This window comes from Triticum urartu, chromosome 7 (genome assembly GCF_003073215.2).
Source record: "Triticum urartu cultivar G1812 chromosome 7, Tu2.1, whole genome shotgun sequence".
NCBI classification, from domain to species: domain Eukaryota; kingdom Viridiplantae; phylum Streptophyta; class Magnoliopsida; order Poales; family Poaceae; genus Triticum; species Triticum urartu.
In genome coordinates this window covers 42,427,995-42,454,003 of record NC_053028.1, presented here as the reverse complement: position 1 = coordinate 42,454,003, position 26,009 = coordinate 42,427,995, and the positions used below count along the sequence as shown (strand labels likewise).

The window sequence follows — 26,009 nt, the reverse complement described above, 5'->3', positions numbered from 1 at the left end:
AGGCCGGCAACATCATCAACCACAACATACTCCTTACTGAACCCATTAACAGAGGGATCAATTCACTTGCTTCAAATCAAATAAACATACATACATAGAGATAACAGTTGCAGGTAATCAACCAACTTGTCCTTTATATGTATAAATACATACTCCCTCCGTCCGAAAATACTTGTCAGAGAAATGGATGAATCTAGACGTACTTTAGATATAGATACATCCAATTTTATCCATCTCTCTGACAAGTATTTCGGGACGGAGGGAGTACATTCCAGTCTTCCAATTATTACTTTTCTGCAACCAAATTGGCAGCATTGCCCACTGATAAGCGCGGCGCGGCACGGCCAAAATGAATGGATACCGCAAGTCAATTCAGTTAAACAAAACCAAACCATACCCATACTAGCTAGCTAGCTAGCTACACATGATGCTAACTACTACTACTGTTGATATATAGATACTCCTATGTACAGACACACACACACAGAGATAGTAGATAGCAACAAGATAAAATCACTGACTCCCTCCAACCAGACCATCAACCAGCATGTAGTATATTCATATTCTCCTGCTATGCCTCCAACAGCCTCTCTCACTATGCTTCTGAATCATCTAGGGTTTCCAAGACATTATATTGCTTCCTCTCACCAACACTCCGCCACAAAACGCCTGCCTGCCTTGTTCAGGAAGCCCAAGCCTCAATGCACGACCCAGGGCACCTAGATTATTATATTATTCTGAATACTCCCTCCTTGTACCACCACTCAAAGGTCTCATGCCTCTCCGCTGTCGTCATCCTCTCCTGTTTCTTCTTGGCAGTAGAGTGTATTTAGCTCTTCTTGCAGCTGCAACAAGTAATGCATCATCATCATCATTTTATTATGGTGTTCATTTTCGCTTTTTCTTTTTGTTATTTGTTATGTTATTAAATGCTCTAATTCGACATCCCTAAGTCATATTTTGTTGAATACAAGTCCATTTACCACCCTCCATCAGCTGTTACATATAGATATTGCTCGATACTGACCTCAACATGCTTCAGCTTTGATGCAATCAACTCGTCGGTTAAACAAATCATCCTGCAAGGGTCAAACATTTTCAATATGCAACTATCTATGTGATTATCCCTTCCAAATATCAACTGCATGCCAAGAAAATAAACCTACCTTGACTGTAATTCGAATACTTTTGCAAGTAGTTTCCGTTCTCTCTCAGCACTGCCCGTTTCAACCTGCCAAAAGCATGCAAGTATCAATACTACTGTAATGAACATAAACAAACTCATCTTGTAAAGCAATTATGTTCATTAAATAAAAATGATGAACTCTGCATTTGATTTATATATATATATATATATATATATTAAGCTAAAGAGAAGCTTACCCCTGTATCACCCTCCATAGTCTGAACTCTAGTGTGCGGCCCTGGAGAAAATAAAATATTTTATTTTAATCATAGAAAGGGGAAATTGAAACTTTGAGCAGCTACAGTAGAAATTTATTACCATTGGGTTTCTCATTCTGTTGCAAGTTACTCATTAGGTTCGTGATGATATCCTGTGAAAAGGAAATGGAAAATGGTCAACTGTACAGCAGTAAATATATTTGTAATGCACATGTGTTGAGGGGCATTATATAGAGCTTCTTCCATACTTGCTGAAATGTGGTCTGCTGTACAAGGTTTTCAAGATGGGGAATCAGAATTGATGCAGATACTGAGCTGTCACGGAATTCCTTCCGATGATGACTATTATTAGACTGCAAAACCAATGCATTCAGACATAAATCAATTAACTGAAATGATATGCACCACAAATCTACGAAACATCTTTGATATAATAATAGTAATAACATACATAATCCAACATGTCAAGACTGCCAATTTCAACGTGCATGCTTTAGAATTCAGTTCTAGCATGCAACTTATCCATGATTATAGTAAACGTTAGCTTGATATCATGCCATGCGGTTGATGTTTCTAAAAGAAAATATGACAAATCATATCCAGAAATAATTTAACAGCACTATGGAAATTCTTAAACGAGGGGTACAAAGGTACACAGTAAAGAACATCAGAAAGAGAACACGCTCCTTCATCTCTTTCATAAAAATAACTGCACAAAACTTAAAATATTTCAGTTGCTCTAATCTTGTTTTGTTTAGTTTGAGAGCTTGGGGGAAAATCACCCCACAGAAAGAAAAAAACAATTTAGTGCAACAATACATTATCTTAATTAGTTGAAAGTTTTTTTCTTTCCACAAATGATACTTCAGGCAACATGAAAGCATACCATTGACTTAGCCTTCACTGGCCAAGCACCAACACTGGCTGATCTTTTCATTGTAGAGACCTGAGTTCTTACCTCCTGTGGTTTAGGTGAAATTTTGACCACTGGAATTTCCTGAACCTGTCAGTAGACTTTATTAAGTTCTCACTGAAGTCTTGTTTTGCTCATAAGCACTACCTATTCAAGTGTATGCGTTGCTCAACAGGTAACGTACCTTCGCCAGATCCACATTTTCAGATGTTACGGAAAATCGGCCTTTTATTTCCACCCTAGGTTTGTCTCCCAAGGAGCCCACATATCCTGCAAAATAAAGACAGAAAATTACATGCGACTCCCAAGTCTTTTTATATGCATTTACAGAAGTGGTGAACATTTGTGTAAGAATGATAAATGTTGTACCCCTATCTCAAAAAGACTGGATACAAGCAAGCTATGTATTTGCTGAAGCATGCTGTGTGCTGTGCTGATGTGCTACGTTGATGTTAAACATGACTGGAGGTCTATAGTCTACACTGACACAAGTGGTTCACAGTTGCGTTAGAACAGTGGATGCTTTTATCCTACCTCCAGAAGACCGAATAGGGGCAGACAGACTATTTGCAGAAGCACGAGTTGAAAGTGAAAGCGGACCACTAAGATCATCGATTCTTCCCGTGTCACTCTTTTGTTTATTAGGTGATCGAACTCCTGCATCCCTGTGAAGAGGAACAAAAATCAAATGCAATTTAAACTGGTACGCTAATGCAAACTTCTAACAGAGTGGAACACTGATTCAAGGAAGAGCTCTTTTAGAGTAATCATCATTAGTTATTATAGACTATCCATCCTAATAAAAAAGTATCAGAATAATTAGGATTGCGTTTACTCCACTGTCAAGTATTGTACATATATCATTATAATAAAAAAACTATTTTTATAATTACTTTAGGGCTACAAAAAAATATCAAGGATGTCAACGGCATGCAAGTTTAAACAAAGAAGTCCATAATGACCTTTATATACAGTTAGATTTCACTCGTACTCTATCCACAATCCACATATAAAGGAGAACTGTGCTCTGTGTCTGAATACTCAGATATGAAAACTTTCATGTATCTATCAACATGCTTCTTCAAAAACAAATTTGGTCATGACTTATAAACAGAACCTCTTAAAAACTTGAAGGTTGATCAGGAAGAACTGAACAGCAGTTCTATAGTAAGAGCGCAAACAGATTAAAGTGGGCTTTTTCTTTCTTATGTTTTTTATATGTAACAGATCAAACAGAATGTGATAAGTTAGAAGAAATTGTCGAACATACTTATCAATAATATAACCTCTTTCAATCAGTGAACTACTGCGGGTACCAGAATACATAACCGGACCAGAGAATGTCCTTTGTCTTTGTCTAACTTCACTCCTGCGGTTCCCACCCTCAGAACCTTGCTTCGATGTAGAGGACAATGAATCATTTTCTGTTCCTTGCTTTACGTGTCCATCAACCATCCTTGGACTATCAGCATTGCCAAGGTCAGAAGCGAATTCATCACTTGTTTCAGGGCCATTTCCACCTGGATTTACTGCAGTGGTACAAGTTCGTTCACTGAAATATAACAAAATAGTATGAATACACTACTAGCAGGAAAACAATATGCATCAAGGCTCGCTAATCCTCCTCTTGTTATAAGAACAAAAATGATCCTATAGAGTTGGATCGATGCTGAAACGTTACATACTGATTCAACCTGTGGTTATTTCCATTCAGAAGCGTTGATTGTCCAAAATGACTCTCAAAAGATGTGCCCTGCCAATAGACCATTCACAAAAGAAACATTTGTATCATTCTCTCTTGCATATAGAAAAATATTTAGATATAACGCAACAGGGAATGCAGATGATTTTTACAATGATAGAAGTTAGTGAGAAACTGCAGGACAGTAACCAAAGGGTTGCAGATCTTTGCCCTGTACAATAACATTTCTAGCATCACAAGAGATAAATATACTCTTCAGATTCAGGAAGAAGCATTTGTGGCACTCCTTTTATCACTAGCTAATCATGCCCTTTTCAAATTAGATAAATGGCCTCCGATCCAAATTAGATAAAGTTGTACTAGAGCTGCGACAATTAATTTGGACCGGAGGGAGTATAGTTTTCTCCTATGATAATCATACTCCTATATGATATCACTTCTCTTGGATGCTCTCCAGAAAACTTTGTCATCAAGTACATTTGCAGGCTCTTTCTATCATCGCTGTAGCACAGGTTTAACGTTATTAATTTTGAAATGGAATCAAATCAAACAAACCTTGTCAACTTCATTTATTCGGACACTGTCATCATCTTCCTTCAATTCAGGTGGATCGTCATCATTAATCTGCATAAATTTGGGAGCTTATTTGTAAGGTCATATCAGAGTCACTTACGCCTCAAAAATGTGTGAGCGATGTAGACATGTAGCAAATTCTTAGAAATTATGGAAGCTACTGCTTTACCAGTAATGCTTGAGCCTTGAGATCCTCAATATCAAAGTGCCATGCGCTGACACCTCGTTGATACTCACTCTGTTGAACAAACCACAAGAAAGTCACCTAAGCGGATTGAAGGACGGAATTGCATACATGCATTTCTAAAACAGATAAATAATACAAGTTGCACTGTCTTCATGAATTGTTTACAACACAGTGTACTGGACAAGTTCACTTTGCAGGGAAAGCTCTACAGCAAACAGAAGCACCTTAATTTGCAAGTAGGCAGGATATCTCTATGCAAACTGAATAAAATGTTATTAATTGTTTGTATGCGAAACGAAACAGCTCATATCCAGGTGAGCATCTTTCAGTGATTTCTAGCTTAACTTGGTTAATTATACAAAACCAATGTCTCTCAGACATGTTTTAGCTATCGTCTTCATCGTCAAAACAATGGTCATATTATACCCAATTACTAAAATTGGTTGCTAGTGAGTCTTATTTTGTTCTGTGATTCCAAAAATCATCAAGATTGCTAGTTCACTTTGCATAAAGAGATAAAATAAGAAGAATTTCATGGCCTCAAATGGAAAGAACTGCACCAAAAGCAAAAAATAACATAAGAGAGTGTTAATATCACAAACCATGGAAAGTGCTTCCTATTCAGATGAAGCCAGGTGTGCTGCATCTTTTTGCTGAAAAAGCACAGTAATTTACTGAGATATTGTTTCCAGTGTCAAGTAAAAGAAGAAGATGGCACAAGAGCAAAACCTGGAGTGCCTTCACACGATCCCACAGAGGGGGCAAATCGGTTAAGATGCTCTTAACTGTCAGCTGTGGGGCCTTTGTGTTCTTGAAAAACGAATGCTTTAGTAACTTCTCAGCTGTTGGCCGCTTAGTTTGATCTTTTACCAAGCACATTGCAACCATTTCCTTGAAAGACTGATTACAGCTGAAAAGCCTTCATTAGAAAGGTAAACATTGTAATGTAATATATCCACTCCGTAATAACAACTGAAGTGGCTTCCTAAGACAACTAGGTATTGCTGTTAAAACATAACCAAAAGACACAAGCCAAGAACTGGACCAGTACTACCTTTGAGAATTTTCTATCGCGGTCATAGTCAAGACCTGGTGGTGCATTTTGAAGGGTCATGAGAAGAACCTGCATCCAACAAGGTAAACTGCAGTTAAACAGAAAGTTCACATGCACAGGTTGCCACATTCGACAATGCCCTTGATAAACAAGAAGGTTTGTACACTTGAATTGCTAATTTCATGGACAAGACCGCCGAGCTTATTGTTAAATTTTACAAGACTGTTGAACATCAGTAAGTATAAGCAAGTTCGTGAAAAGTAGGCATACACATGTAGCATAATGAAATTTTACCCAAGTGGGGAGTTTTTTTTTTTTTTGCTAGGCTAAAAAAGATGTGTCGTAAGTGTGGAATACAGGGATTTTTTGGCATAACAGTATCATGGCATAGCAAGATGATGAGAACCACATGTCTGCAAACTGCTAACAGGACACCATGGTGAAAATTTTAGTATAAGAACAACTACAGAAGAAAAGGCAATTATGAAGCTGATCAAACACTTGCTTAATAGTACTTGCTCTTTTCCAAGACAGACAACAACAACAACAACAACAACAACAACAACAACAACAACAACAACAACAACGACAACAACAACAACAAGATACAACAAGGCTGTTTCTCAACAACAACAAAAAGATACAACAAGGCCATCCAGGCTACATACATAATACATACTCTAATACATGCATACACGCAAACCAGAGCCACCACCCACTGAACTGGCCATAAACTCTCTCAATGTTAGCTCATCAGCTGAGCTGGTCTCACATGCTGCCAGCAGTGGGGGGAAAACTAGGGTTGCCACACTTATCAAGTTGGATCTAGTATCCTGCAAATTACAACAAACTTCGGCGCCAAAGCGGACTCTCCAAAACATGCTTTGGGGTGCAAGAATATATAGAATGGCCTTAAGCCAGCAAACACAGCCAACGTAAGTCGATGTAGACAAACTGTGGGTCAAGACGCAGCTCAAGAAAGATCGCTGGCGCCCGATAACGCCCAACTGGCACATAAGGTTGGGCATCCCTTCGCAGCAGCCATCCTGCCTTCCACCATCTGCCGCTACCGGCAAACTTGCGCCCTCCACTGACATGCTTCTTGCCGTCAGAGAACCATACCAACTCATTCACCACTTCTCCAGCGGCAATACACAGGACGAAGGATATGTAACCTTCAATGTGCTCTAACGTTTTGTCCTTCAGTGTGCTCTGTTCACAGTTTTGTAGCCACTTCTCCACATTCAAGGACCAAGGATATGTAACCTGCAATAGACAACACGCCACCACTCAATTTCCAACCTGAGACCATTGCCCTAGTTTTTGGCAAAAGAAGACAAAATCACAACATGAAATGGCAAAGATGCTCATCAAAGGCATTACAGGAACAGAATCTCGGATTTAGGGCAGATTATCAAGTTGCCACATGTATCTTTCCAGAAAATAATATCAACTTTCTTTTTTGATAACTTACAGCAGGAAAGGCTCCCACTGTTCTATATTAAAAAAAAAAGGATGTACATGGCACCGGAACCATTTTTCCTGCTATATCTTTGGCATGGAGAAGTGTCACAGCCACGAAAATGGTCATGTAGAAGCTAAAGAGAAGTGTGTACAGCTAATCAGTTACTCCCTTCCAAATAAATGTAGGTCACTTGGCCATTTTTTGTACTTCACTATGCTCTATTCACAATATTGTAGACATTTTAATCCACATTTCCTATTATGCCCCCAAACTATTACTCCCATCAGCAGAGTTGCCTCTTTGGAAAGAAAACATGCACGGGCACTTTGGAGCAAGAGAAAGGAATGATGATAATTTAGCCTATTCATTTTACTGGGCCCATTGCTAATAGTCAAATACAATGTACTTTTGTGGACGGAGGGAATATCAAATATGCTTTAAAACAGTGTTCCAAATATCGGCCGAGATAACAGTCAACTGGCCAGTCAATCGTGTCTAGTTAATCATGTCTCGGAGGGTGGCCGATGCGAAAAACCTATTCAGCTGAGAAAATTGCCCAGGCAGGTAATCAGTCTGACAGGCCGAAAAATCGGTTGTCAGACCAAAATTTTGGGTGAGCAGCGATGAACTGGGCTGGCAGTTTTGGGCTGCTAGAGCCCAAATTTTCCAGCCCGTGCACATCTCCAGCTGCTTCACTTCTTACGGTTGGGGGGGCGGGGGGCGGGGGGATTCGGGCTCCCGCTCATGATTCAAGCAGCCACCGGTCAGTTCCCACGGCGGCGCAACTCCCTCAGGATGGAGAGAAGCAGAGAGATGATAGGTGCTCGGTGTTAGACAGAGGATGAGAGGAAGCAAGAGCTAGGGACGTGCTCTGGGAAGGGAAAGAGAAGAGAGGAAGAAGGTGGCGGCTGGAGAAGGGGAAGAAGAGTGCTTGCACAGGGAGGAGGGGGGGGGGGGGGGGGGGGGGGGGGGGGGGGGGCTTTTTACACACCCACCGCTGGAACAATAGTGGGCGAATGGGCATCAGCTTACCAGCGGTGAGGACAGCCCAAATGTGACTTATGCAGAAAGAAAAGACAAAAAGGATAGTAGAGGGACAAGCAGAATATGGCTAACACATAGCTACATGTTTGGTATGGCCCTAGTTAACCTACCGATAAATGCAGTTAAATGGCCAATTCGCCTATTGATCCCTATTCAGCACCTGACCGAGATGGTACCAGTTACCACTATCCTGAACATTTCTTGAAAATCAATTAAAACTCTCTCCATTTGCTCACTACCGAATAAGTGAAGCAATAATACCAAGTTGTTTTCATCTACTATATCAAATTTACTAAAAGTGTTAATGAGATAACAGTTGTCATAGTCTGTATGGCAGCAATGTAAAAGTGATAGCAATATTGCAAACCTGAAACCACTAGTGCAAATTAGCAGTTCTCAACCATGGATGGCATACAGTACTGAATCATTAACAACAGTCGAGTTGCAGCATGACAATGGTGGTGCTTGAATCTTTGCATAAACAATATTAACCTTCTTTTTTGAGAAGTTACTGCGGGAGAGGCTCCTACTGCTCTATATTAAAAAACAGAGTATGTAAATGGCACCAGGACCATTTTTCTTGATATATCTTTGGCATGGATTTGTGTGTTACAGTACTGAATCATTAACAACAGTCCAGTTGCAGCATGACAATGGTGGTGCTTGAATCTTTGCAAAAACAATATTCACCTACTTTTTTGAGAAGTTACAGCAGGAGAGGCTCCTACTGCTCTATATTAAAAAACAGAGTATGTACATGGCACCAGGACCATTTTTCTTGATATATCTTTGGCATGGATTTGTGTGTTACATGTGTTGCAGCCACGAAAATGCACATGTAGGAACTAAAGAAAAGAAAAAGGAGTAGAAACAAATGTAGGTCACTTAGGAATTTTGTTTTCCTTCAATGTGCTCAGTTGACAACTTTGTAGGCACTTCTCCACATTTCCTATTATGCCCAAAACTATTACTCCCATGAACAAGCCAACCTTGCCTCCTTGGAAAGAAAACATGCAGGGGAACTTTGGAGCAAGAGAAAGGAATGATGATAATTTTAGCCTACACAATAGTTATTGTATGGTTTGTGCCCGTTGCTAATGGTCTACTACAATGTAATTTTGTGGACAGAGGGAATAACAAATATGGCTTTCAAAGCAAAGAATACTCTCTCCCCCCAACTGCTGAAAACAAGAGGATGATACAGTAGCAAGTTTACCAGTTCATAGAGTTGGTGCCGAGATCTGCGGCGGGTAGCCCCTGTACAGGTGAGCATGCAACATTTTGTGCTTGGACACATACATCCTCTCGAGTTGCAATGCCTTGAGCTCCAGTGCAAAATACTCAATATCCGGACTCTCTGATGAAGCACTCCCGAACCAGGGCCAATCAAGCGAAATCCCTCTCAGGAGCAAGTACTCCTCATCAGAACCTATGATGCGCCAGTGATAGTCGGGCAATGGGTGATCTTTCGTTTCGTGTTGCCACTCTTCATTGCGTTTGCCTGGCCAGGTCTTGTAGTACAAGTCCAATGTGTTTCTACCAATATTGAGCAGCCCAATCCTGCCCTGCCCTGCCTCCAGAATGGCGAACCGCCTCTCGTCGTTGCCAGGCGGGAGGTCGACAATGGAGAACTCCATCGTGCCGGCGTCAAGCATGAGCAGCTTCTCCATCCACTCCAACAGCCAGCAGAAGCAGCCCTGCACATAGTGGCGCCGCTCGTACAAGGCATCCAGCGCGAAGTCGTTGGACAACTCGCTTGAGCCGTAGCTGCGCCACTCGCCGGTGTGCGAGGAGAAGACGAACACGGCGACCCTGTCCTCGCACAGCACCTTGCCGATGACCCTAAAGGGCACGCCCTCGTCGCGCAGGTCCTCGGCGCTGGCCGGCGCAAGGAAGGGCTCGAAGTCGAGCATGCCCCACCGCAGGACGGGGGCCGCCAGGTCGTCGGGGACGGGCGGGACGCGGACGCAGCGGCGGAAGAGCGGGTCGGCGACGACGAGGTCAACAAAGGTGGTGGAGGTAGCGTCGGCGAAGCTGCCGCGGCCGTGGGAGCTGGGGACCGCGGAGAAGAGCACGCGGCCGTCACGCGCGTCGCGGGGGCTCCAGCAGGCGGCGTCGTCGGGGAGGAAGGAGAAGGCGAAGTCGGCGGCCCGCGCGAGGGCGCGCGCGGCCGGGGCGGAGGGGTGCGGCGGGCGGGCGGCGTAGAAGTCCTCCCGGAGGAAGCCGAGGACCGGGGCCCTGTGGAGCGCGCGGAATCGGCGCCGGAACGGGAGCGCGGACGTGATGGCCCGGAAGGAGGCGCAGGCGGCCGACGCCCGCGCGACGTCCCCCGCCGTCGTGAGCCGCAGGAAGATGTCCTCCAGGATGCCGTCCGGGAGGTGCGGCTGCTGCAGAGGCGGGGCGTCGGCGTCGGCGTCCGGGGGCGGCGCGGCAGGGGCGTCGGCCTCCGGGAGCGGCGGGGGGGATTCGGCGTCCGTGGGCGGGGAGGGGGCGTCTCCGTCAGGATTAGGCGGAGGGGGAGGCTCGTCGGCGGTGGGTGGCGTGGCCATTGGCGCGGATGTGGCGGCCGGCCGGCGGTGGGAATGGGAGAGGGGAACTGGATTTGGGGCCTGCCGCGGGGAAGAAGAGTGAAGCGAGTGGGACTAGGGTTTGCAGGCTCTCGTCCGAGATCCGACAGAATACTATTACTCCGTGGAGAAATATAAGGGCGTATGTTTTTCCTTTTTGAGATTTATAAGGGCAACTTCAATGGGGCCACCCAAACGAACGGTGCATTTGTCCGTTTTTTGTTTGTTTGGATCGGCCGCCCGCCCTGCGTCTGCTTAGTTTTGTATTTGGGTCGGCAGTGCGTCCAACGCGCCGACCCATTTCATGTCCGCATTCAACTTTTAAATACAAAAGGCCCTCGGCTGATCATGCCAGCACCATGCCATCGCCGGCATACAATGCCGGCTTCAGAAAATACCACAGTTCATGCTGGCGCACTCGCCAGCCGGCCGGCACACATGCCAGCACACAAAAAAGGTGGGACTTGAGTTCGACCACGCCATCGCAGCTCCCCTGGTCGTGCCGGCACACCTGCCGGCATACAAAAAAGATGGCTCTCGACGCCATAGATCACTCGTCGTCGAACTTGAACATGTCGGCATGCATCTTCTCGAACCACGGTCTTTTCCTTGGCGACACGGTGTTGAGATCCACCTTCATGATCTCTATCCCAGTCATCATGCTTGCAAGAGCCACTTCTTTCGCCTTTGTCTTGGTGTTGGCGGCCTCGATCCCCGGCATCTTGGCTTGCTTCTCCGCCTCGAGCTCGAACATCTTGGCTTGCTTCTTGGCGTCAAGATCAAGCCTCCTCCTTTGGATCTTCATGAAAGCATCCATTTGCTCCGCCTTGAAACGTCGACGCTCCTCCTCCCTTGAGTCCTTCTTATTCATCATGACGTCCACGCTTGCGATCAAGGCGTTGGTGGCCGCATCTCGCTTGTCCTCCTTCTTGGAGTTGGTCGCCGTCCAGGTCGATGCCGACCTGATCACGCATGAAGGCCACCTGATCGGGATCATAGCCAGCGGCCGGCGTGAACGCCCCGTGGCCCTCCTGGCTTTGTGTCTCGTCGGGATCGTAGCCAAGCGCCCGGCGCACCACCCTCAAAGATGAGGTTTTGCATGTAGTCCTCGTCGACGGTGGACGGCATTTCCTCGAACGGGTTACGGGCGTCCGGGAGCCCGCCGGCCGGCGTCTGTCGCGCGCGTTTCCTCATGCCGCCGGACGACGAGCCACTGACCACCGGGGTGGCGTTGAGGTCGATGGGCGCGGGCGCGGGCGTGGAAGGCGCGACCACGCTCACGTCGGGTGAGCACTCCTCGGAGAGGCGGGAGGCCTGCGGGTAGACGTGGAAGCCGGGGACCGGGTTGCAAGCCGACGCGTGGGGTGAGTCGGGCAGCACCATCCGAGGAAATGCCGACGAGCCGGTGCTGGCCGCGGCGACGGCGGCTTGGACGAGGTTGTGTTGGCTAGGGTTTACACCTAGCATGTAGAGCGCCTCCCTCGTTGCCGCCGCGACGCGGGCGTGGGTGAACTCCTGCTGCGCGGCGGCGACGGCTGCGGCCTCATCCCTCGCGTCCGCGGCGTGCCTCCAGCCCTTCCCCTTGGCCGACTCCCTTACCCGTTGTTCGGACGTCAGCGCCTTCTTCGGCTTGGTAGCGGCGGCGGTCTTGCGCGGGGCACGAGGCTTGCCTTTCCCGGAGGGGGCGACGGCGCCGGACGAGGCGAGGCCGACGGCGGCGTCGAGGTCGAGGTCGATGGCGTTCTCCATGGCTGGTTGGGGGGCGGTGGCGCACGCGGGCGGGAGCATTTTTGGGGAAAATGGTGGTGGCTACCACCGACCAATGGGCCCGATGAGAGGAGTAGGCGCGCGCGCGTTTGTCTCGTATCCGCGCGGACGTAAATCAGACTCAAAATTGGGTCTGAAATGAGTCGCCCGCGGACGAAAAACGGACGCGCGTCCGTTTCGGTCGGCATGTTCCGCATCGACCCAAACGGACATGGGCGGATGAAATAGGTCGCCTCATTAGAGTTGCTCTAAGGGCGTATGTTAGAAAAAAATAAGTTTCACTAGAGGGTACAACCAACCATACCATGTGTGTGATGCGAGTCCTTTTTGATTCTCCACCGTTACTTACTCACGGTGCGCCTCTTAAACAGCCCACGAAAAGTGATGCTTACCTTTAATTTTATTGGGGATCATTAGTGTTATGCACGGGAAGGGGCAAATGTCCTCTCGTCTGATGATGTCAAATGCGCTTTGGATTGCCATTTGTTGGTTCTAAGGTTGATTTGAACTTCAAATGACCGCTTTGTTGCAGTTTCCACTCTTCGGTTCCAGGGCAGTAACAGCAATGCTTGCATGACAACTCATCCTCATCGCTGGATTTGGCCCATTCCTTAATCTGTATTGGTTGGAGCTGTGTCGTGCCGGAATCGTTATGTGCTCTGCCATCTGCATGGCTATTTTGATATAGTAAGCACACATCATCCTAGCATGAATTTGCGGTGCGGGTGCGGATCTTGAAGGTCACACCCAAAAGATGATCCAAGTAAGATTTTAGACGATACTTTTGGCTACTAGACCCTAAAGCTCTGAAGCTTAAGGCACATACGCGCGAATTTGTTGACCGCAGCAAGCAAACAGAGGGCAATAGAATCCTTACAATGCATTTCCTCAAAGATAAAAATATAGAATTGGCCTCACATTTACAAGAATGTACAATTCAGTGGATTCGATGTTCGCGGTGGGGCGTTGGCGTCCTGTTGAGGCGGACGGGTGGTGGTGGTCGGCTACGTGGGATTGGTGGGGGTAGGTGAAGGTGAAGCCATTTACATGGGTTGGGGCGGTCGGCTGGTGGTGGAAGTAGGGAAGAGGATGGATTTGGGGCATGCCACGAGGCGAAAGAGTGAAGCGAGCGCAAGCAAGGGACTAGTGTTTGCAGGCTCTCATCGGAGATCCGCGGAGTAATAACAACCGGTGGTAGAGGAAAGTGGCTCTCCGGGTTTATTAAATCATGGCAAAATTAAGTTTCATATGGGATACATGTCTGCGAGTCCATTTTAAATCTGCATCATTGCACACTCACGTTTTTCCTTTTTGAAAATAATGGGCAGCACCCTTACATTCATTCACTTAGAAAAATGTTCGTTACAAATAATGGCCCTGATTTTATGAGGTGGCTCACTAGACCAACAGGACCCAACATCAAATTCTGTAGGTTTTGCTAGTACACGAGCTGCCTCATTACAACATTGTGGCTCTTGAACAGCTCACGGAAAATGATGATATCTTTAGCTTCATTTTGGGATTAAAACAAATGTAGTAAGCACACATCATTCTACCATGAATTTGTTGTGCGGGGTGCGGATCATCGAAGGTCGTATTCACATAAAGAGAAACAATTTAAGACTACTGTCTGCACCAAAAAGATGATCCAAGTAGGATTTTGGACAGCACTTTTGGCCATTGGACCCTGAAGCTGAAGGTACATACCCGCGCGAATTTGCTGACCACAACAAGCAAGCAGAGTGCGGTAGAAACCTTAATATGCTTTTCTTGAAAGTGAAAATTTAGAGTAGCCTCACATTGACTTTTAATCTTGTGTACAAGAATGTACAATTCAATGGATTCAATGTCCTGGGGTGGGGCGTCGGCATCCTATTGAGACGGAGGGGTGGCGGCGGGGTGGGGATTAGCGAAGGCGAGGCCACTGGCGTGGGTGTGGCGGCCGCCCGGTTGAGTAGGGGAGAGGATGTGGATTTGGGGCTTGCGACAAGGCGAAAGAGTGACGTGAATGCAAGCAAGGGGAATAGGGTTTGTTGGCTCTCATCTGAGATCCGACGGAGTGACAACAACCAGTGGTGGAGGAAAGTGTATCTCTGGGTTTATTAACACGTGGAAAATTTAAGTTTCACCGGACAATACAACCAACCATATCATGTGCGATGTGTGAAAAAGCCAAAAGCTAATAACTCATTTTGATTTGGTGTATGTGAGTCCTTTTCTATTATGCGTCATTACTCACTCACACTATGGCTCTTGAACAATCGTGGAATGTGATGATTATCTTTAGTTTCACTAGAGATCATTAGTCTTATGTTCGGGAAGGGGCAAATGTCCTGTCGGCTAATGATGTCAAATGCGTTTAGGATTCCATGTGTCATTTGTCAGGTTGATTTAACTCCTGACAGTTGCTTTCCTGCAATACTGTCAGTATCCAGACTTCAATCTGAGGTAGTGGAATGCATTTAGGTAGTGGAATTTCTGATGTTTCATAAAAAACAAATGTAGTAAGCACACATCATTCCCAGCATGAATTCTGTACTGCTGGGCGTGGATTAGTGAAGGCCGTATTTACATACAGAGAAAAAAAATTAAGACTACTGCCTGCACTCAAAAGATGATCCGGGTGTGATTTTGGACGACACTTTCGGTTGTTGGACCCTGAAGCTGAAGGTACCTACGCGCGCGAGTTTGCTGACCGCAGCAAATTAAGGGCAATAGAATCCTTATAATTATTTTTCCAAAAGTGAATTTTAGAACTGGGCTCACATTGACCATGAGTTGCATGTACAAAGAATGTATACAATTTAGTGTCTAGGAGTGGGGCGTCGATGTCCTGTTGAGGCGGAGGGGTGGCGACGGTCGGTGGCTTAGGGTGGTGGGTGTAGGCAAATGTGAGGTCAATCAAGTTGGTGTGGTGATCGGCTGGTTGTGGGAGTGGGAGAGAAAGAAGGTGGGTTTAGAGCCTGTTATGGGCTGCGTGGGGGGAGGCGAAGGCGAGGTCATTGGCATGGATGTGGCGGGCGGCTGGCAATGGAAATGGAAGAAGCGAGGTGGATTTGGGGCTTTCCGTGGGACGGAAGAGTGAAGCGAGTGCAAGGAAGGGACTAGGGTTTGCCGGGCCCCATCCGAGATCTGACAGAGTAACAACAACATGTGGCTCTCCTGGTTTATATTAACTCATGGAAGAATTAAGCGACTTTCATCATAGGGACCAACCAAGCAGACCAATAAGTACTTGAACCAAAACCACAACACTTATTAGGGAATACAAAAATAATAACAAGTCACATTGATTTTGTGTCACGAGTCCTTTTGATTTTGTATCGTTAATTTCGGGTCATTTCTCGCACTGTGGTTCGTGAACAGTCTGCGGTAAAAACGTACGGAAATGTTAACGCTCACACGTGTGGGCGTTTGCATCTCGCCCACACGCGTGGATCCGCGTCCCTTCGTGAGCGCACGAATCTTGGCATGTTTCTAGTGCCACGTAGGACTGGCCTGGTGTGTGGGCGTTCAGCCGGTCGCCCACACGGCCGTTTCACCACATATGAGGGGCTGGTGTGTGGGTATTCAGCAGTTCGCCCACACGCCACTTTGCACGCACACATAAGGGCTAGTGTGTGGGCATTTGGCATCTTGCCCACACGTCCTTCTCCTCTCCCACACCCAAACTGCTAGTTGCCATGTGTTTTTGCACTGCACATGGCAACTGCCCCTAGTGTGCTTTTATAAGCAGGTGGCAACTCTCTTTTCTTACCCGAGTTTGCCATGTGTTTTGCAGGGTACACGGCAACTGCCTAGTGTGCACGTAAGCAGATGGCAACTCTCTTTTACCGAGTTGTCATATGTTTTTGCATGGTACATGGCAACTGCCCTAACGTGCATGTACATGGCAACTGCCCTAACGTGGACGTAAGCAGATGGCAACTCTTCCTTTTTACATGGCAACTGTCCTAGCATGCTTGTGAGCACATGACAACTCTCTCAACTGCCTAGTGTTAGTATGTGGCAACTCCTAAAGTTATGAAATCATGGCAACTACATTAGATCAGACCATACATGGCAACTGCAGTTGAGCAACCATGGCAACTGCAGTTGTCCGACATGGCAACCGTAGTTCAGCGACATGGCAACTGCAATTAAACGAACATGGACGAGGGTCTGGTCCATGGCAACTGCGGGCGTGCAGTGACCGTCACGCGTGGCGTGCGAGACCAGGAGGTACGAGGCCTGACATACGGGCGTGTGGGCGTTATCAACTTCGCCCACATGCACGCATGTGAGAGGGATCGGGAGGGAAAAAAGAGGCGTGTAGGCGCTAATTGTTTTGCCCACATGTAGGTGTGTGGGCTGTTCCTCTTATACACCATACAAAATATGTGGGCGGACTTCCTAACGCCCACACGTGTGGCACTTATCGGATCAGTGTTACAGTACAAGCGTAGGTCGCCGGGGTCCGGGCCGGGGAAGGGGCAAAAATTGTCCTCTCAGCAACAAGGTTAACTTCGACTCAACACATCTTTCACAGATACCCAATACCTGACAATAAAATAATAGGCAAGAACAATGTAGACAGTTCAGTGGACGACACTTGCAACATCTCCAACAACTCCACTTTCCCCAAAAAATTCCTGGTAGTGGAGGAGTTGGGCCAAAAAAAATCAGCTCCGACAACTCCCCTTTCCTCAATAAATTTATTCATAGGATGAAACTGGCGCCTTATTACTTTCAGCAACAATTTACTCATACGAAACTAAAATTTAGGCCTCTTTTGGTTCACAAGATAGGATTATCATATGAATAGAAATCTTGTAGGAAATGAGATGACATGTATCTCAAATTCTATGAGTAGGAATAGGAAACAAGATGTCATTTGGTTGACACCAAAGAAATTTTTCCATTGAGTCTAGACTCTTTTATTTTCCTATGAAATGTGAAGGATAGGAACCAATTTTATGTAGGAATAGGAATTCATTCCTATGAACCAAAGGGCTATAAAGAAAAAAATCCTATAAAAATTCTAGCCTCTAGAATTTCTATGAAATTTCTCTAAATCAAAAGAAGGCCTTATTAGCGAAATGACTTCACACACGACAAGATTGGACTATCTGCGAACGATACACGGTGCGCATGCATCAGCTAACAGGAAAACCAACTGCCTCCTGCATGTACGTGCGCTGCTGATGCTGCCACACGGGATCGTGCGCACATCGGCTGCTATTTCGTCGTGTGTATAGCATTGCTCATTTATTAGTCAGATTCAGTGGGCAACAATTAGTTCAATCAAAAATGCAAATGAACGAACAAATGCGGTCTTGTGGGCATGGGCTCAAGGTTTTCAGTCTTGCTGAACGGCTGGAGTTCAACTCGTGTCACGAGTCATTCTGACTCTGCATCATTACTCCCACTGTGGTTCTTGAACAGCTCGCGGAAGACACCCTTCTCTTCTCTACCACCGCCGTGGTACATGTCGGAGAGGCGCAAGAGGACGGTGCTTTTCTGTGCCGTGCCCGTTTATCCTGCGAAACTTAGCAAATTAGTTCACGTCTGTGTGTAAAGTTAACGCTAAACATGTACTATATTCCCTAAAAAACACTAAACATGTACTATGATGTTGGCAGCACACAGCCCCACTTTCATAGTTAATCGGCAAGTGTCAGGAGGTCGCCGGGAAGGGGCAAAAATGTCCTCTAGGTTAGTGGCAAACGCGTTTAGGATTCCTTGTGTCAGTTCTAAGGTTAACTTTGACCCCATAATACTGTACCCAGCGTACAGTCCGGGGCAGTAGCATCTCCACTGTCCATCTAAGACAAATGCAAGCGCGTCGTCTCTGCAAGAAACTGTCAGAAGCAGTGATTGTTTCCTCTCATAGAACTGCATCAGATATGAATTTACGACGCGGGATACGGATCATCCAACGCCGTATTTACAGAGCAACGGTTGACCGACCGATCGTCAGCAACAAAACAATTTGAGATCACCACTGTCTTGGCACACAAAGATGATGAGAGTTCAATCTTAGAATATAAGCTTGGCTGCTGGGCCCTGAAGGTACATAGGCAGGCAGGAACTTATTGAACGCAGCAAACGAACAGAGGACAATAGAATCTCACATTGCTTGCTGTGAAGTCCATTTTGTTGGCGCAAAATTAGAACCTGGATGCACATTGACTCTGCGTCGCATATATAAGGTGCCAGTTGTGTGTTTCAGAAATGTGGTGAACTTTACACCCAGGACAAAATGCCCATTACCTGAAAAGCAAATAGGTAAGAAGAGGAGCAAATCAGAGCTTAGGGTCAAGAGCTCAAGATTTCGTATTCTTGCTGAACTAGAGTTCAACTCATGCTCATCATATACAAGAAATACAGTCCAAGAAATTCACCACTATAGTCATGTATTTAACCACGTGTTTGCAATGTGCCAACATGGTAGTGTCAAATGCTACAGATGGATGTCAAGATACCAGATTAAGACATGCATTCAGATACTTTATTCAGATTGCATGAATCCACAATGCAGAAAGATAAGTTTCCTCCAAAATGGCAGTCGTTCATCATTCATTCATTTGATAAAAGTGCATATTCATCAGTCCATATGTCTGTTACTCAGTTTGCGAATGAAAAGCTTAGAGAAATACAATAGATTTAAAGGAAAATTAGAGAAGGCATTTTTAACTGCCCGAAAAGATGAGGATGTTTCTCAGTTGGCCTCCAGAGTTTGGACTAACATCAAATATGTTGTAAAAATCCCCTGTACTACAGGTACATATATTTTTGCATAATAAGAATTTTCAAATAGAAAATCAGCTGAAGGACTACCAATGTTTTGCTTATCCAATGTTCATCTAAAAAATTCTAAGCATATCGTACATGATTTACTCAGGCCAGCAAACATGTTTTCTCTCCAGGTTCATAGGAAACTGAAATTCATTAACTCAGCAAGTCAGCATCCATGAGATGGTCAAAACAGGTTTGATTTGCACCATAATAATTTATGGTGCAGGATAAATTTCAAGTCATTGAGCACTATACTTACAGACGAAGGATTGCCTGCAGTGGAATACTTAGAGACGAAGGATTGCCTGCAGTGGAATAATTTAAGATCAATGTCTCAGCACCCAAAGATGATCAGAGTATCATTTTAGACTATGCTTTTGTCTGCTGAAGCCTGAAGATAGATACCATCCTTCCAATGATACAATCAACCAAGTGTGATCTGTGCAAAAGTACAGAAATTAATACCTCGTTTTGATTTTGTGTCATGAGTCCTTTTGATTCTGCATCATTACTCACTCACACTGGTTTTTGAACAGCTCGCGGAAAAATGGTTATCTTAATCTTCACTGCGGAATTCGAGTTACAACAGAAGACACCCTTCTCTACCACCGTGCCTAGGCTCACGTGCTTATCCTGCGAAAATTAGCAAATTAGTTCACGTCTGCTTGTAAAAATTAACACTAAACATGTACTACGATGTTGGCCGCAAACGGACCCACTTTCATAGTTAATTGGCAAGTGTCAGGAGGTCGCCGGGAAGGGTAAAAACTGTCCTCTCCACTGGCAAATGCGTTTAGGATTCCTTGTGTCGGCTCTAAGGTTAACTTTCAACTCCAAACGACTGTTTAGCTGCAATACTGTCTGTATCCAGCATACAGTCTGGGGCAGTAGCATCTCCAATGTTCATCTGAAACAAAAATGTAAGCACATCATATATGAAAGAACTAAGAAGATTGTTTCGTCTGCAGGATGTTCATAGGACTGCATTACATATGAATTTACAGTGCAGGATGCAGATCACTGAACACTGTATCTACAGAGCAACCAAACAATTTAAGATCATTACCTTGGCACCCAAAGATGATAAGAGTTGAATCTTATAATATACATTTGCCTGCTGGACCCTGAAGGTTCATACGCCGCCGCGTTCATTCACAGCACATAGAAACTCTATTCAGATTTTGTTGGCGCAGGAAACAAACAGAGGGCAATAGAATCCTCACACTGCTTGTCATGAGGTCCATTTTGTTGGCGCAAAATTAGAACATAGATGTGCATTGACTTCGCGTTGGATGTATAAGGTGTTAATTTAATATTTCAGAAATGCAGTGGCCATTATACCTAGGACCAAATGTCAAATACATGAAAAGCAAATAGGCAAGAAGAATGTATCCAGTCCCGTGGACAACACTTGCCTTGATCAGTCATGCACATGAGCAGATGAGAGCTTGTGACCAAGAGTTCAGGATTCTCATAGACTTGCTGAACTAAAGGTCTTCTCATGCTCTTCATATACAAGAAATTCAGACCAAGAATTCACCATCATAGTTATGTATTTAACCATTTGTTTGCAATGCGTCAACATGGTACTGTCAAATGCTACAGATGGATGTGAAGATACCAGCTGAAGATATATATTCAGATTGTATGGATCCACAATACAGAAAGATAAGTATCAGAGGCAGATGTGTTTCCTCCAGAATGAGAGTGATTCATTCATTCATTTGATAAAAGTGTATATTCCTCGCCCATATGTCAGTTGGCAACTCAAAGGCTTAGAGAAGACTCATATGCTGGATCTAAGGGGAATTAGAGAAGGCTCAGATGCTAGATTTAAGAGGAATTAGAGAAGGCATTTCAAGGTCTCAATTGGCCTTTGGAGTTTGGACTAGTAGCCAATATGCTGTAAAAATCCTCTGCATGTAAGTATAAGCTCCAGTGCATAGCGGACGGCTAAAGCGTCCGGAGAATGTCAAGAGAGGGCAGGGTAGACCGAATTTGACATGGGAGGAGTCCGTTAAGAGAGACCTGAAGGATTGGAGTATCACCAAAGAGCTAGCTATGGACAGGGGTGCGTGGAAGCTTGCTATCCATGTGCCAGAGCCATGAGTTGGTTGCGAGATCTTATGGGTTTCACCTCTAGCCTACCCCAACTTGTTTGGGACTAAAGGCTTTGTTGTTGTTGTTGTTGTTGTTGTATGTAAGTATATAATTTTGCATAAGAATTTCAAAAAATAAAATCAGCTGAAGGACTTCCATTGTTTTGCTTATCCAATGTTCATCTAAAATATTCTAAGCACATCCTACATGAATGACTCAGACCAGCAAGCAATGTTTTCTCTCCAGGTTCATATGAAACTGAAAGTTATCAACTCGGCAAGTTAGCATCCATGAGAAGGTCAAACAGCTTTGAATTACACTGCATAAGAATTCATGGTGCAGGTTAGTCATTGAGCACCATAATTACGAACGAAGGATCGCCTGAAGTGGAATAACTAAAGATCGTTGTCTCAGCACCCAAAGCTAATCAGAGTAGAATTTTAGACTATATAATATACTTTTGGCTGCTGAAGCCTGAAGATAGATATACCATCCCTTCTGCCAGCAACTTGTCAAACGTAGCAAACAAACAGAAGCCAATACAATACTTACAATGCTTGTCCTGAAGCCTATTTTGTGTGAATCATGTAGGGTCTCTCTTGTCTTTGCCAGATACACACTGGGCATCGTGTCACATCATATATGATGTCAATTGTTTAACTCAAGGATAGTGACCTTATTATACTCAGGACAAAATGCCTGATACCTGCAAAGCACATAGGCAAGAAGAATGGACAGTTCACTGGACACTTGATGAATCATACGAATGAACAAGCAAAAGCTTCAGGCCAACACAGGCCAAGACTCTCATTTCATACATTTAATCGTAGGACTATAGTTCAACTCACGCTCTTCACGTACGGGAAATGTGGGCTAACATATTCATCATTTCAATTATGTAGATTAACTACAATTTTGAACTATACTGATTTAAATATCCCCATTGCTATGTGCCAAGATGATAATGTAAAATGCTACTGATGGATACCAAGATAACATATATTCAGAATGTACCACACAGTACAGAAAGACAAGTTTGCTATCATAATCGAACACAGACAAGTTTGCTTCAAAATGGTATGGTATAAATTGTCTGATTCATTCATATGAGAAAAGCACATGACATAGTAACTTAATCAACAGTCTTGTAGGATCAAACTTTAAACCTCCTTATTTCTACCCTGAGACAAACAACAATAACTTCAGCCAACCTCTACTGCAATGGCCACACTGTATCAGCTTCTAAGGGTGGGAAATCCAAACCAAGCTCCATTTTAACCAAACTATTGATTCCAACTCTATGGCTGCTGCTTGGGGTCGCGGTACCCAGCATCCACAAGGACCTTCTCCTTCTTGGCAAGCTCGATGTCGTTATCAACCATCATCTCAACTAGCTGCTGGAAGCCAACCTTGGGCTTCCACCCAAGCACTCTCCTTGACTTGGATGAATCTCCCTGCAGGCAGTCCACCTCCGAAGGGCGAAAGTACTTCTTGTCAATGACCACATGATCCTTCCAGTTGAGGCCGGCATACCCAAAAGCAGCCTGCAAGAACTCCTCCACCGTGTGGCACTCTTCAGTGGCGACAACATAATCATCAGGCTTGTCCTGCTGGAGCATAAGCCACATGGCCTCAACATAATCCCCGGCGAAGCCCCAATCCCTGGCGGCGGAGAGGTTGCCGAGGAAGACCTTGGTCTGGAGCCCGACCTTGATGCGGCCGATGGCGCGGGTGATCTTGCGGGTGACGAAGTTCTCGCCGCGCCGGGGGGACTCGTGGTTGAAGAGCACGCCGTTGCAGGCGAAGAGGCCGTACGCCTCGCGGTAGTTGACGGTGTACCAGTGCGCGGCGACCTTGGCGGCGGCGTAGGGGGAGCGCGGGTGGAAGGGGGTGGCCTCGCTCTGCGGCGGCGGCGTGGAGCCGAACATCTCCGAGGACCCCGCCTGGTAGTAGCGCATGGGCTTCGAGGAGAGGCGGACGGCCTCGAGCAGGCGGAGCGCGCCCGTGGCGGTGACGTCGGCGGTGTAGTCGGGCACCTCGAAGGAGACGGCGACGTGGGACTGGGCGGCGAGGTTGTAGACCTCGTCGGGGAGCACGTGGTCGAGCGCGCGGCGGAGGGAGGACGAGTCGGAGAGGTCGGCGTAGTGGAGGCGCATCGGCGGGCGCGCGGCGGAGGGGGTGGCGTGCGGGTCGTGGTAGATGTGGTCGAGGCGCTGGGTGTTGAAGTTGGAGGAGCGGCGGATGAGGCCGTGCACCTCGTACCCCTTGGAGAGGAGCAGCTCCGTCAGGTAGCTCCCGTCCTGCCCCGTGATGCCCGTCACCAGCGCCACCCTCCGCGGCGGCGCCGGGGATCGGGGCACCGCCTCCGCCTCGGCGCCGGCGCCGCCGTTGGAGTGCGGCGCGGAGGAGTCGGCCATTCCGAGATCTGAGAGTGGGATGTGATTTGGGGGGAGAACGGTGATTTGGGGGAGGAAGGAGGCGATGGGGCCCAGGAGTACTTGTAGGGCCCGGAGACTTTGGGTCTGGGTCAGCTTCTACTGCCTGGAAAAAATCTGGACAATGGATAGAAATTGACACTTGTACTATTTTTCATTCCTATTATTCCTACTAGTATTTATTGGGCCAACTTTGAAACTTTTAGTACTGTTGAAAATTCTTTTGTCATGATGTTGAGATAAAAAAAATTGGCGAGGAAGATAAAAAAGAATTTGACAATACTAAAACTTTAAACTTGGGGTCGAGGTAGCGGAGCGGCAACTGGATTTTTGAGTGTTGCCAGCATTGTCGACCTCTCCTTTTTGTCTTTAAGCAGGCCTCTACCCATCTCTATCTCCTTCATTGTCTTCAGTGTGTTGTGGATGATGTCAGCTTGAATCTGCAGGATGCACCTATGCTCGTTTTCCAGCTTCAGTTTTTCATCTGTATCTCAATCTTAGCCTGCTCCTCAAGCTGCTACTTTTTCTGCTTAAGTTCTATGATAGCCTCATTGGTTTAATCCATGCCATGAGACTTCAGGCCATCTTGGTAGTCAAATAATTTGGACACATTATCCACAAATTGGCTGTACATATTGCCCAACTGATAATTCTCCTTCTTAAGCTTTGCCCCTCTCTCTCATGAGTTTCATTGTCCATGACTCCAACACATTTATGCTCATGGTACGTATCTCAGAGCTTGGTTAGGCACTTTTGCAGTATGTCAAGCCAAGGGCCATCCACCCACTGCACAACCGCACAGTTAACACCACCCTGCAAAGTCAAAATATAATTACACACACTTAATCTAGATATTCAACACCTATATGATAACTAAACCACCACATTGACAACACTGCTATATCTTATCATAGACACAATCATTCAGTGACTTGCATAATAGGGTAACTTAGAGACAAGCAGTAAGGGACTGATAGACATAATTGAGTTAATTTCAGTGAGATTTAGTTTCAGTTAAATTCAGCGGAAAAAAAAATTCATGTGCACATTGAACTACATAGTGAATTGACACAACAACAATACCACTCAAGAGATAACTGAAAAGCGTAAATGAACAATGAAACTGAGAGGGCAACACTAGCATAGTTCATACACATCAACACTGGGTCAATACTATAACTACACTAATGCACCATTCACGACAACACAATCTACAGACAACCACAAAGTGCTCTATATCAACTACAAACATAGCAATAATACGTATCACCATTCAGTGAATTTTTTTTCAAATAGACCACAAAGTGCCTTTTCCCACTAAATAGCAGGAAACCGGTAACTGGTAGCTGCTCGGTCGGCCTGGGAGTAGCGATTAATCAACTAATCGGCCTATTAATTGGATTAATCGATAAATTAAATAGGATTTTGCCAACATATATCTAAAATTTTAAGGTATTATACCATACTCTCATGCTCTCAACTATGTAATATACCAAATATGTTACGATTTTTTCGAACCCTAGTTGATGAGGAGTGAGAGGGGAACGGGAGGCATTAGGAACCAAAATTTTGGGCTTTGTTTGCCCCTAAGTTAATGGGACAACAACGATTAATCGGCTTGACAACCTATTAACCGGTCTCATAGGCAAGTTAATCGGCCTGACAAGTTAACACGACGACTAGGTACTATTCGATTCGGCCATCCTACGAGTAGCGATTAACTGACCCGTTAATTGATTGATCAGATGAATTCTTAAACAGTGACCATGACTGTCATGACCTAATAATCCTTACCTGAGCAGCATAACTTTGAATTCCCCGCCGGTGTCAGTGCCTTCAAAAGCAACAAACTTGTTGGGCCTCTGCATGTGCACGATACACTTAGTTTCGAATTAAACCACGTCACCATAGAAACTAGGATCCACGACGGTGTCGGGAGTTTGCTGCGACCGTGACATCAGCATCATGATTGAATCGTGAGCAACTAACCGATATTATCTCAAATATCATGAAACCCTAAC

The 26,009-nt window shown here is 45.4% G+C and overlaps 2 protein-coding genes, 1 long non-coding RNA gene and 1 pseudogene across 4 annotated transcripts; all 4 read right to left on the bottom strand.

The window, feature by feature from the left end:
• Window positions 1-325: 325 nt before the first annotated feature.
• LOC125519131 lies at window positions 326-5,986 on the bottom strand (annotated as a pseudogene).
• A 1,074-nt stretch (window positions 5,987-7,060) lies between these two features.
• LOC125519130 lies at window positions 7,061-11,017 on the bottom strand. Its single transcript, XM_048684005.1, has 2 exons — window positions 9,559-11,017; window positions 7,061-8,718 (listed from the first exon to the last, which is right to left on the bottom strand). Exon 1 carries the CDS (start codon window positions 10,889-10,891, stop codon window positions 9,563-9,565), a length of 1,329 nt encoding a protein of 442 aa, XP_048539962.1. The 5' UTR covers window positions 10,892-11,017; the 3' UTR covers window positions 7,061-8,718; window positions 9,559-9,562.
• A 6,729-nt stretch (window positions 11,018-17,746) lies between these two features.
• LOC125522704 lies at window positions 17,747-21,478 on the bottom strand. 2 transcript variants are annotated; one of them, XR_007289934.1, is made up of 5 exons: window positions 20,173-21,478; window positions 19,919-20,086; window positions 19,713-19,758; window positions 18,790-18,928; window positions 17,747-18,195 (listed from the first exon to the last, which is right to left on the bottom strand). It is a non-coding gene; the product is annotated as an uncharacterized LOC125522704 (long non-coding RNA). The 2 variants fall into 2 exon arrangements; XR_007289933.1 differs by having other exon boundaries at window positions 18,790-19,758.
• Window positions 21,479-22,633: 1,155 nt separating this feature from the next.
• Window positions 22,634-24,032, bottom strand: LOC125520467 (GDP-mannose 4,6 dehydratase 1-like). Its single transcript, XM_048685389.1, has one exon. It carries the CDS (start codon window positions 23,968-23,970, stop codon window positions 22,852-22,854), a length of 1,119 nt encoding a protein of 372 aa, XP_048541346.1. The 5' UTR covers window positions 23,971-24,032; the 3' UTR covers window positions 22,634-22,851.
• Window positions 24,033-26,009: the final 1,977 nt, after the last annotated feature.

What these genes read in the sequence shown, in the direction of transcription:
- LOC125519130 (XM_048684005.1), bottom strand. Translation starts at nt 10,891, where the DNA reads ATGGCCACGCCACCCACCGCCGACGAGCCTCCCCCTCCGCCTAATCCT.
- LOC125520467 (XM_048685389.1), bottom strand. Translation starts at nt 23,970, where the DNA reads ATGGCCGACTCCTCCGCGCCGCACTCCAACGGCGGCGCCGGCGCCGAG.